The sequence below is a fragment of the Pseudophryne corroboree genome, chromosome 6, assembly GCF_028390025.1.
Source record: "Pseudophryne corroboree isolate aPseCor3 chromosome 6, aPseCor3.hap2, whole genome shotgun sequence".
Taxonomy (NCBI): domain Eukaryota; kingdom Metazoa; phylum Chordata; class Amphibia; order Anura; family Myobatrachidae; genus Pseudophryne; species Pseudophryne corroboree.
Genome location: NC_086449.1, coordinates 89383501 through 89396666, shown reverse-complemented (window position 1 = coordinate 89396666; position 13166 = coordinate 89383501). Strand labels below are relative to the sequence as shown.

The window sequence follows — 13166 nt, the reverse complement described above, 5'->3', positions numbered from 1 at the left end:
GGGCCCCTCTTTCTGTGGCCCCAACTCCTCTAGGGGTCAGTTATCAGACTGTGCTCTTTAATTATACATTATACATATGTTATCTTATACTGCAAAGGACTAAGGGCCTAATTCAGACCTGATCGCTAGCAGGAGATTTTTGCACTGCTGCGATCAGATAGCCGCCGCCTACAGGGGGAGTGTATTTTATCTGTGCAAGTGTGGGAACGCATGTGTAGCACTGCTGTACAAACAGATCTTGTGCAGTCTCTGCGCAGCCCGGGACTTACTCAGCCGCTGCGATTGCTTCAGCCTGTTCAGGGCCGGAATTGACGTCAGGAACCCTCCCTGCAAATGCTTGGACACGCCTACATTTTTCCAAATGCACCCATATTTTAATATTTACCTTTCCACAGTCCAGTGTCGGGAGAAAACCGCAGCCAAAATGGTCGCCGTGCAGTAGCCAAATTGGTCTCCGAAGCATGGTGTCCAGGGCCGGATTAAGCATGGTGGGGGCCCCAGGCAATGAAGTTGTGGGGCCCCCCACTACAGTAGATGACAGACCTCATAGCCCCCCTTACACACACACACACACACACACACCCATGCTGCACACAACACACACATATGCGCGCACGCTACCTGTCTGTCCGGCGAAGCAACGGATGCCGGAGTCACGGCCCCCACACCCAGGAGAGTAGTAGTCTCCCCCCTCCCGGCGGCTCAGCTGTTCATTAACAGCGCCGCCTAGCAGGTGTTCCTTGCACAGCATTTTGTAGTCTCGCAGGATGCTGCATTGAAATCCCGCGAGACTATGAAATGCTGTGCAAGGAACACCTCCTTGGCGCCGGGAGGGGGAGACTACCACGCTCCTGGGTGTGGGGGCCCCAAATGTGTGCAGGCCATGGGACGACCACCCCTTTCGCCCCTCCCTTAATCCGGCCCTGATGGCGGCCGCCATGTTTCCGGAGACCTGTGCATGCACAGTAGACTCGGGAACATTGTTGGCGATTACTGCGCCGTGCAGATGAGGGGGCCTACCCGGAAGTGCTCACTGGCCCCCTCCTCTGTTAAGCGCCCCTGGCTGTCATTATTAGTACTGGCACTTACACCAGCCAAATGCTAGGTGCAAGAGATCCGTCAGAAACAGCCTTCCCTTCAGGGCCGGCAACAGAAATCTTGGGGCCCCATACACTGATATCTTTGGGGGCCCCCTACCCCCTCAACTCTTCCCCTCAATATAAATGTGTGTGTATATATATATATATAAATATACAGTATATACATACACATGCACACATATACATACACATATACAAACATACATATATAAGCACACATACATGTACATATACTACACAGACACAAACATACATATATAGACACAGACCCACAGATTGTCACAACGGTGAGGGAGATTGCAAGGACCCAGGAGGGACTGACCTTGTCTGTAGGGACATCACATTGGTAAAGCTGCAGTCGGCTGCTGTCTGATATTCCCAGTCAGTGTGCCTGCCAGTGCTGTGCCGCTCAGCTCCTCGGAGTCAGCAGCAGCAGGGACGGGCTGGTGCGGGTTCATGCGTAGTGACGCCGCGACGCTGGCAACACAGCACGGGACCAGCTCAGACCAAGTGATGGGATATGCGGCGGGGGTGGTGTTTGTATTGGGAAGTAATTGTCTGTTAATTGACGTATGGGCATCCCGGAGTGCACGGGAGCCACAGCTTTCTTAGGCGCTGCCTACACATTTTTTGTGCCCCTGATGCTCGGGGGCCCCCTGATCCATGGGGCCCCATACGGGTGTCCCCTTTGACCCCCCTGTCGCCGGGCCTGCTTCCCTTACCCGTACATACAAATTCATCTGCAGAAATGCACAAACTCTCCACAGCTACACTCAGGATGAGGAGAACAGCTTGGAAACATATACTCAGGTCTAGTCTAACACTTGGCAACTAGACACAAGAAGACAAGTACAGAAAGGCTGGGCACACCATTAGCAATAAATTGCCCAATACTATATCATTCTGACGCAGATCAGAATGATATATCGGCCATATCACACAGTGGGGTAAATTTACTAAGGCTTCAAAAACAGAGAATTGGTGATGTTGCTCACAGCAACCAATCAGATGCTGTCTATCATTTCTCTATTACCTTTTAGAAAATGATAGATAGCATCTGATAGGTTGCTATGGGTGACATCACCAATTCTCTGTTTTAGAAGCTTTAGAAAATGTACCCCTCATGTGTATGCTGAAATGCGCGTTCACATGTGTCATCAGCAGGGTATACCCATCTGATGTGCTGCATGTCAGATGGGCCGACCCCACAGACATCACCATGCAGGTGATTGTGGGATGTACCGCTATATTGCGCGGTCGGATACCGGATCATTCAGTGGGTACAGCCGCGCAATAAATCGGTACAATATCTGTCCTGTCGCATGAAATACACATCGTTCTGATGTATTTGAGTCTGTGAGGTAAATTTACTAAGATGTGAGTTCTATTTAAGATAGGATGTTGCCTATAGCAACCAATCAGATTCCACGTATTATCTTCTAGAAGGTGCTAGATAAGAGAAGTAGAATCTGATTGGTTGCTATGGGCAACATCCTATTTAAATAGTACTCCCATCTCTTACCCCGTTTACACTGCACAAAAAAACTGTTATCGACCTGGTATTTTGCTGGGTCGACATGGATCACTGTTAGGGAAGCCAATCCCGGGCCATTTTTTCAATCCCGGGTATCGGGATTGAAAAATGGCCAATCCCAGGATTCCGGGGATACCCGGGATTGGCTTTTAAGTGTGTGGCCGCCCCCTCGCCCCACCCCGCCCCGCACACATTACTAACCGTATACCGAGGGCGGGCGGGTAGGGACCTCCTCCTGCACTCCCTCAGTACTCGGCTGATGGCACAGCATGACTTCATGCCGCGCAGAGGGAGCCGGAAGGAGGAAGCCGGGCAGCGTCTAAGCGTCCTCTGGACGCTCAACGCTGATCCCTCAATCCCCGGGATTGGACCTTCCAATCCCAGGATTGAATCCCGGCCTTTTTGTCCTAAATCCCGGGATCCCGCCGATCCCGGGATTGGCCATTATAGTCGCTGTGCAGTGTGAATGGGTCATTGCCGAATTCCCAGGTCGCCTGACCCGGTAATTCAACCCAGGCGCAGTGTTAACGGGTTACCTGGGTCGATGTGACCTGGCACCCGTTCACAGCATAGGGAGAGGTGGCGCGGAAATGATGTCATCTCCAGCACCGCCTCTGCACCTGCCCCCGATGCCGCCTCTGGCCCCACCCTTGGATGGCAACCCGATCTGGCATATTGCCGGGTCAGGAAGCCACCCCATTCACACTGCACAGGTCCAATGCGCGTCACACCCGTATCCAATTCCCGGGTGTGACTCGGCAATGGCAATGTGAACGGGGTATTAGTAAATTTACCCCTGTGTCTCCAGCCTGTCGGCAGTGGTACAGTAAGTACTTTTAACCGCAGTGCTACTTCTTCCCTTTAACATCAATGTCCATATGGGTAGCGGTATGCTAAGCCACTAGGGAGAAACTGGAAGATAAGGCATAACTTGAAGCAGGAAACTGGATCACCCATATCATGTAAAATAACATTTGTTGAGCCCATAAAAGCCACACCCTGCTTCCTCTGTGTGCCAAACTGTTGTATTGTAGGTGTTTTATTTTCTTTTACATTTTTTGTGAGCCCTCAGGAATTGTAGTATAAAATAGGCATTGTCAGAGAATGATGCTCTTTCCCTATGAAAACTACTGTATACTACAGTTTAAGCCATGGAAGCCTGGCATGTGAGAAGCAACTCAAGTGCAGTCACATGACTTTGTAAACAAACCAGGAAGGGTGTTGATTTTTATGTATTGTTCCCACCAGAACATCAGGTTTGTCAAAATGGACATATATCTAATCTAATCCTGTCCATTTCCAGTGTCTGTGACGGAACAGCGTTGTGGTTTATTAAAGTGTTTTTTTTTTCTTTTCTTTTTTCATAGCCAAGCCAATTATATCAAACATTATAGTCAAGCCGTCCATGGAAGTGATACAAGGGAAGAATGTGACGTTGGCCTGCGAGGCCATGGGATTCCCACCTCCTTCCTACAGTTGGCAGACCCCAACACGCAATGTGGTGTACTCGAAGGATCAGCATAACATCACTATCCAGAAGGCAGATAAGGAGCACGATGGGATTTATACCTGCACGGTTAAAAATATGCACGGGTCAGACGCAATGACGCGAAGAATCACTGTAGAAGGTAGTGTGATGCCCCCTTTTCAAATCTCATGTTATCCAAGATCCAGTGGTCACCATGACACCATGAACAGTGTACATGCACAATGGCCCTCATTCCGAGTTGACCGCACGTGGCAACTTTTTGCGGCTCGTGCGATCAACTTGACGCCGCCTATGGGGGAGTGTATTTTAGCATAGCAGGGCTGCGATCACTTGTGCAGCCCTGCTATGCTAAAAAAGTTTCCTGCAAAACAAGACCAGGATCAAACCTACTTACCCTGTGCGACGGATCCAGCGACGAAGGTCCCGGGATTGACGTCAGACATCCGCCCTCCAAATACCTGGACACACCTGCGTTCGGATCTCCGCGCCCGGAAAACGGTGAGTATCAATCTTCTTGCGATCGCGCTAACGATCACTTTCTTGTTTGTTCTGGCCGCTGCCCGGCGACGGCTGTGCGCAATGCGGCTGTCGCGCATGCGTTGTTCCGACCCGTTCGCACCGCAGCGAAGAACCGCTGCGTGCAAATGGGTCGGAATGACTCACAATATGTAATTGATAATGCTGAATCCTCTTTATAAAATAAAGGGGGGTACTCACGGAGCGATCGCTGCTTAAAATCTAAGCAATCTGACTAGATTGCTTAGATTTTAAGCATGATCGCTCCGTGTGTACCCCCCACAGTGATAGCAATGCGCAGCCCCGTGCATCGCTATCGCTGGTGCTAGATTGGCCTGTCTAGCAGGCCAATCTAGCAGGTCGCTTTCACCCGCTGGGTGAAATGAGCGGCCCCCCTGTCTCCCCCCCCGCACGCTCAGCACACATCTCTCCCACGTCGGCCAGTGAGTACTGGCCTTTAGTGTGCAATGTAAAAGCTATTGCAGGAGCCATGCATTCACGTGATAGCTGGTTATCGCCGCTTATCTCTCCGCTCACATTGTTACTGCTTGATTCCCTTGTGTATATCTCCCACTTCGGGAGCTGCTGTAAAGCAATGAGAATAAAACCACTGTGGTGTTTACTTTAGATCATAGGTTCTCAAACTCGGTCCTCAGGACCCCACACAGTGCATATTTTGCAGGTCTCCTCACAGAATCACAAGTGAAATAATTAGCTCCACCTGTGGACCTTTTAAAACGTGTCAGTGAGTAATTAATAGAGATGAGCGCCGGAAATTTTTCGGGTTTTGTGTTTTGGTTTTGGGTTCGGTTCCGCGGCCGTGTTTTGGGTTCGACCGCGTTTTGGCAAAACCTCACCGAATTTTTTTTGTCGGATTCGGGTGTGTTTTGGATTCGGTGTTTTTTTCAAAAAACCCTAAAAAACAGCTTAAATCATAGAATTTGGGGGTCATTTTGATCCCAAAGTATTATTAACCTCAAAAACCATAATTTACACTCATTTTCAGTCTATTCTGAATACCTCACACCTCACAATATTATTTTTAGTCCTAAAATTTGCACCGAGGTCGCTGTGTGAGTAAGATAAGCGACCCTAGTGGCCGACACAAACACCGGGCCCATCTAGGAGTGGCACTGCAGTGTCACGCAGGATGTCCCTTCCAAAAAACCCTCCCCAAACAGCACATGACGCAAAGAAAAAAAGAGGCGCAATGAGGTAGCTGACTGTGTGAGTAAGATAAGCGACCCTAGTGGCCGACACAAACACCGGGCCCATCTAGGAGTGGCACTGCAGTGTCACGCAGGATGGCCCTTCCAAAAAACCCTCCCCAAACAGCACATGACGCAAAGAAAAAAAGAGGCGCAATGAGGTAGCTGACTGTGTGAGTAAGATAAGCGACCCTAGTGGCCGACACAAACACCGGGCCCATCTAGGAGTGGCACTGCAGTGTCACGCAGGATGACCCTTCCAAAAAACCCTCCCCAAACAGCACATGACGCAAAGAAAAAAAGAGGCGCAATGAGGTAGCTGACTGTGTGAGTAAGATAAGCGACCCTAGTGGCCGACACAAACACCGGGCCCATCTAGGAGTGGCACTGCAGTGTCACGCAGGATGTCCCTTCCAAAAAACCCTCCCCAAACAGCACATGACGCAAAGAAAAAAAGAGGCGCAATGAGGTAGCTGACTGTGTGAGTAAGATAAGCGACCCTAGTGGCCGACACAAACACCGGGCCCATCTAGGAGTGGCACTGCAGTGTCACGCAGGATGGCCCTTCCAAAAAACCCTCCCCAAACAGCACATGACGCAAAGAAAAAAAGAGGCGCAATGAGGTAGCTGACTGTGTGAGTAAGATAAGCGACCCTAGTGGCCGACACAAACACCGGGCCCATCTAGGAGTAGCACTGCAGTGTCACGCAGGATGTCCCTTCCAAAAAACCCTCCCCAAACAGCACATGACGCAAAGAAAAATAAAAGAAAAAAGAGGTGCAAGATGGAATTGTCCTTGGGCCCTCCCACCCACCCTTATGTTGTATAAACAGGACATGCACACTTTAACCAACCCATCATTTCAGTGACAGGGTCTGCCACACGACTGTGACTGATATGACGGGTTGGTTTGGACCCCCCCCAAAAAAGAAGCAATTAATCTCTCCTTGCACAAACTGGCTCTACAGAGGCAAGATGTCCACCTCATCATCATCCTCCGATATATCACCGTGTACATCCCCCTCCTCACAGATTATCAATTCGTCCCCACTGGAATCCACCATCTCAGCTCCCTGTGTACTTTGTGGAGGCAATTGCTGCTGGTCAATGTCTCCGCGGAGGAATTGATTATAATTCATTTTAATGAACATCATCTTCTCCACATTTTCTGGATGTAACCTCGTACGCCGATTGCTGACAAGGTGAGCGGCACTAAACACTCTTTCGGAGTACACACTTGTGGGAGGGCAACTTAGGTAGAATAAAGCCAGTTTGTGCAAGGGCCTCCAAATTGCCTCTTTTTCCTGCCAGTATAAGTACGGACTGTGTGACGTGCCTACTTGGATGCGGTCACTCATATAATCCTCCACCATTCTTTCAATGTTGAGAGAATCATATGCAGTGACAGTAGACGACATGTCCGTAATCGTTGTCAGGTCCTTCAGTCCGGACCAGATGTCAGCATCAGCAGTCGCTCCAGACTGCCCTGCATCACCGCCAGCGGGTGGGCTCGGAATTCTGAGCCTTTTCCTCGCACCCCCAGTTGCGGGAGAATGTGAAGGAGGAGATGTTGACAGGTCGCGTTCCGCTTGACTTGACAATTTTGTCACCAGCAGGTCTTTGAACCCCAGCAGACTTGTGTCTGCCGGAAAGAGAGATCCAAGGTAGGTTTTAAATCTAGGATCGAGCACGGTGGCCAAAATGTAGTGCTCTGATTTCAACAGATTGACCACCCGTGAATCCTTGTTAAGCGAATTAAGGGCTCCATCCACAAGTCCCACATGCCTAGCGGAATCGCTCCGTGTTAGCTCCTCCTTCAATGTCTCCAGCTTCTTCTGCAAAAGCCTGATGAGGGGAATGACCTGACTCAGGCTGGCAGTGTCTGAACTGACTTCACGTGTGGCAAGTTCAAAGGGCATCAGAACCTTGCACAACGTTGAAATCATTCTCCACTGCACTTGAGACAGGTGCATTCCACCTCCTATATCGTGCTCAATTGTATAGGCTTGAATGGCCTTTTGCTGCTCCTCCAACCTCTGAAGCATATAGAGGGTTGAATTCCACCTCGTTACCACTTCTTGCTTCAGATGATGGCAGGGCAGGTTCAGTAGTTTTTGGTGGTGCTCCAGTCTTCTGTACGTGGTGCCTGTACGCCGAAAGTGTCCCGCAATTCTTCTGGCCACCGACAGCATCTCTTGCACGCCCCTGTCGTTTTTTAAAAAATTCTGCACCACCAAATTCAAGGTATGTGCAAAACATGGGACGTGCTGGAATTTGCCCATATTTAATGCACACACAATATTGCTGGCGTTGTCCGATGCCACAAATCCACAGGAGAGTCCAATTGGGGTAAGCCATTCCGCGATGATCTTCCTCAGTTGCCGTAAGAGGTTTTCAGCTGTGTGCGTATTCTGGAAAGCGGTGATACAAAGCGTAGCCTGCCTAGGAAAGAGTTGGCGTTTGCGAGATGCTGCTACTGGTGCCGCCGCTGCTGTTCTTGCGGCGGGAGTCCATACATCTACCCAGTGGGCTGTCACAGTCATATAGTCCTGACCCTGCCCTGCTCCACTTGTCCACATGTCCGTGGTTAAGTGGACATTGGGTACAACTGCATTTTTTAGGACACTGGTGAGTCTTTTTCTGACGTCCGTGTACATTCTCGGTATCGCCTGCCTAGAGAAGTGGAACCTAGATGGTATTTGGTAACGGGGGCACACTGCCTCAATAAATTGTCTAGTTCCCTGTGAACTAACGGCGGATACCGGACGCACGTCTAACACCAACATAGTTGTCAAGGCCTCAGTTATCCGCTTTGCAGCAGGATGACTGCTGTGATATTTCATCTTCCTCGCAAAGGACTGTTGGACAGTCAATTGCTTACTGGAAGTAGTACAAGTGGGCTTACGACTTCCCCTCTGGGATGACCATCGACTCCCAGCAGCAACAACAGCAGCGCCAGCAGCAGTAGGCGTTACACGCAAGGATGCATCGGAGGAATCCCAGGCAGGAGAGGATTCGTCAGAATTGCCAGTGACATGGCCTGCAGGACTATTGGCATTCCTGGGGAAGGAGGAAATTGACACTGAGGGAGTTGGTGAGGTGGTTTGCGTGAGCTTGGTTACAAGAGGAAGGGATTTACTGGTCAGTGGACTGCTTCCGCTGTCGGCCAAAGTTTTTGAACTGGTCACTGACTTATTATGAATGCGCTGCAGGTGACGTATAAGGGAGGATGTTCCGAGGTGGTTAACGTCCTTACCCCTACTTATTACAGCTTGACAAAGGGAACACACGGCTTGACAAATGTTGTCCGCATTTCTGGTGAAATACTTCCACACCGAAGAGCTGATTTTTTTTGGTATTTTCACCAGGCATGTCAACGGCCATATTCCTCCCACGGACAACAGGTGTCTCCCCGGGTGCCTGACTTAAACAAACCACCTCACCATCAGAATCCTCCTGGTCAATTTCCTCCCCAGCGCCAGCAACACCCATATCCTCCTCATCCTGGTGTACTTCAATACTGACATCTTCAATCTGACTATCAGGAACTGGACTGCGGGTGCTCCTTCCAGCACTTGCAGGGGGCGTGCAAATGGTGGAAGGCGCATGCTCTTCACGTCCAGTGTTGGGAAGGTCAGGCATCGCAACCGACACAATTGGACTCTCCTTGTGGATTTGGGATTTCGAAGAACGCACAGTTCTTTGCGGTGCTACTGCTTTAGCCAGCTTGAGTCTTTTCATTTTTCTAGCGAGAGGCTGAGTGCCTCCATCCTCATGTGAAGCTGAACCACTAGCCATGAACATAGGCCAGGGCCTCAGCCGTTCCTTGCCACCCCGTGTGGTAAATGGCATATTGGCAAGTTTACGCTTCTCCGACGACAATTTTATTTTAGGTTTTGGAGTCCTTTTTTTACTGATATTTGGTGTTTTGGATTTGACATGCTCTGTACTATGCCATTGGGCATCGGCCTTGGCAGACGACGTTGCTGGCATTTCATCGTCTCGGCCATGACTAGTGGCAGCAGCTTCAGCACGAGGTGGAAGTGGATCTTGATCTTTCCCTAATTTTGGAACCTCAACATTTTTGTTCTCCATATTTTAATAGGCACAACTAAAAGGCACCTCAGGTAAACAATGGAGATGGATGGATACTAGTATACAATTATGGATGGACTGCCGAGTGCCGACACAGAGGTAGCTACAGCCGTGGACTACCGTACTGTACTGTGTCTGCTGCTAATATAGACTGGATGATAATGAGATGTAGTATGTATAAAGAAGAAAGAAAAAAAAAAACACGGGTAGGTGGTATACAATTATGGACGGACTGCCGAGTGCCGACACAGAGGTAGCTACAGCCGTGGACTACCGTACTGTACTGTGTCTGCTGCTAATATAGACTGGATGATAATGAGATGTAGTATGTATAAAGAAGAAAGAAAAAAAACCATGGGTAGGTGGTATACAATTATGGACGGACTGCCGAGTGCCGACACAGAGGTAGCTACAGCCGTGGACTACCGTACTGTGTCTGCTGCTAATATAGACTGGTTGATAAAGAGATGTAGTATGTATGTATAAAGAAGAAAGAAAAAAAAACCACGGGTAGGTGGTATACAATTATGGATGGACTGCCGAGTGCCGACACAGAGGTAGCTACAGCCGTGGACTACCGTACTGTGTCTGCTGCTAATATAGACTGGTTGATAAAGAGATGTAGTATGTATGTATAAAGAAGAAAGAAAAAAAAACCACGGGTAGGTGGTATACAATTATGGATGGACTGCCGAGTGCCGACACAGAGGTAGCTACAGCCGTGGACTACCGTACTGTACTGTGTCTGCTGCTAATATAGACTGGTTGATAATGAGATGTAGTATGTAAAAAGAAGAAAGAAAAAAAAAACCACGGGTAGGTGGTATACAATTATGGACGGACTGCCGAGTGCCGACACAGAGGTAGCTACAGCCGTGGACTACCGTACTGTACTGTGTCTGCTGCTAATATAGACTGGATGATAATGAGATGTAGTATTTATAAAGAAGAAAGAAAAAAAAACCACGGGTAGGTGGTATACAATTATGGATGGACTGCCGAGTGCCGACACAGAGGTAGCTACAGCCTTGAACTACTGTACTGTGTCTGCTGCGACTGGATGATAAATAATGATATAAAAAATATATATATATCACTACTGCAGCCGGACAGATATATATTATATAATGACGGACCTGCTGGACACTGTCTGTCAGCAGAATGAGTTTTTTATTTTATAGAATAAAAAAACACCACACAAGTCACACGACGTGTGTTTAACTTTTACAGGCAGACATTCACAATACAATATAGTATACTATATACTGGTGGTCAGGTCACTGGTCAGTCACACTGGCAGTGGCACTCCTGCAGAAAAAAAGTGTGCACTGTTTAATTTTAATATGTACTCCTGGCTCCTGCTATAACCTAACTGCTCCCCAGTCTCCCCCACAATTAAGCTGTGTGAGCACAGTCAGATATTATACATAGATGATGCAGCAGCACACTGGGCTGAGCACAGATATGGTATTTGACTGAGTCACTGTGTATCGTTTTTTCAGGCAGAGAACGGATTATATTAAATAATATAAAACTGCACTGGTGGTCACTGGTCAGTCACTAGTATAACTAACTAATACTATCAGCAAAATTCTGCACTCTCTGTCTGAGTACTCCTCCTAAGCTCCAGTAAATGAAGTGTCACTGTCTCACTCTCACTCTCCTATCTATTTCTTCTCTAAACGGAGAGGACGCCAGCCACGTCCTCTCACTATCAATCTCAATGCACGTGTAAAATGGCGGCGACGCGCGGCTCCTTATATAGAATCCGAGTCTCGCGATAGAATCCGAGCCTCGCGAGAATCCGACAGCGTCATGATGACGTTCGGGCGCGCTCGGGTTAACCGAGCAAGGCGGGAAGATCCGAGTCGCTCGGATCCGTGTAAAAAAAGCTGAAGTTCGGGCGGGTTCGGATTCCGAGGAACCGAACCCGCTCATCTCTAGTAATTAATACACCTGTGTACCTGCTGGGTTACCTGCAAAACATGCACTGTGTTGGGTCCTGAGAACCGAGTTTGAGAACCTGTGCTTTAGATTATAGCTGAGTCTGTGCTGCGGATGTCAGCTGGAAACAATAGGATGATTATGAGGATGTAGACTCTTGTATTTCCACACTCAGTATTCCCTGCATAATTATTTATTTATTATGATTTATTTATTAACAGTTTCTTATATAGCGCAGCATATTTCATTGCGCTTTACAAGTAGAACAACAGTAATAGAACAAAACTGGGTAAAAACAGACAGACATAGAGGTAGGAAGGCCCTGCTTGCAAGCTTACACTCTATAGGGAAATAGGCATTGATACACAAGGATAGACGCTACCTATTGCATAATGGTCCACCAGATTGCTAGGTTCTTAATGGGTTGTATGATATGATCACCCAGCAATGTTGGCCAAGTGTCAGGAAGGTGTGAGAGTTAAGAAAGACAAGATATGTGATGTTATGAATACTCTACAGAGGATGTAATTAGATAGGGAAGCAATGAAGGTTATGTGGGTGGGTCTGGAATTTGATAGGCTTGTCTGAAGAGGTGAGTTTTCAGGGAACGTTTAAAGGTTTGGAGACTAGAGGTGTGGAGATGTGGATATGTTGGAGCAGTTTGGTTAATAGCCTTGTATGCAAGTAAAAGTATTTTATATTTAATACGGTAGAATACCGGTAACCAATGGAGGGACTGACAGAGCGGATCTGCAGACGATGAATGTATAGCGAGGAAGATTAGCCTCGCAGCTGCATTCAAAATGGATTGTAGTGGTGAGAGCCTATGTTTGGGGAGACCAGTCAGGAGACTATTACAATAATCGATGTGGGAGATAATGAGAGTATGGATTAGAGTTTTTGCTGTGTCTTGTGTAAGATATGGTCGTATTTTGGATATGTTTCTTAGTTGTATATAACATGATCTTGAGACAGATTGAATGTGGGGAACAAAGGACAGTTCAGAGTCAAGAATGACACCTAGGCAGCGAGCTTGTGGGGTAGGGATGATTGTCGAGTTCTCAACAGTGATAGAGCTATCAGGTTGGTAACTACTATTGGCCGGTGGAAATATAATTAATTCTGTTTTGGAAATATTAACTTTGAGGTGGCAAGATGTCATCAAAGATGAAATGGCAGAAAGGCATTCAGTGACACGGCCCAATACAGATGGTGACAAATCTGTGGAGGATAGGTAGATTTAAGTATCATCTGCATACAGATGGTACTGAAATCCGAAA

At 48.1% G+C, this 13166-nt stretch overlaps 1 protein-coding gene across 2 annotated transcripts in view; it reads left to right on the top strand.

Moving 5' to 3' along the window:
- LOC134936440 (intercellular adhesion molecule 5-like) overlaps positions 1 to 13166 on the top strand; it is a 127188-nt gene that overhangs the window by 100243 nt on the left and 13779 nt on the right. For both annotated transcript variants that reach the window (XM_063931468.1, XM_063931467.1), the window contains exon 6: positions 4002 to 4262. In XM_063931468.1, coding sequence (XP_063787538.1) covers positions 4002 to 4262 — 261 coding nt within the window. The remainder of the gene's footprint in view (positions 1 to 4001; positions 4263 to 13166) is intronic.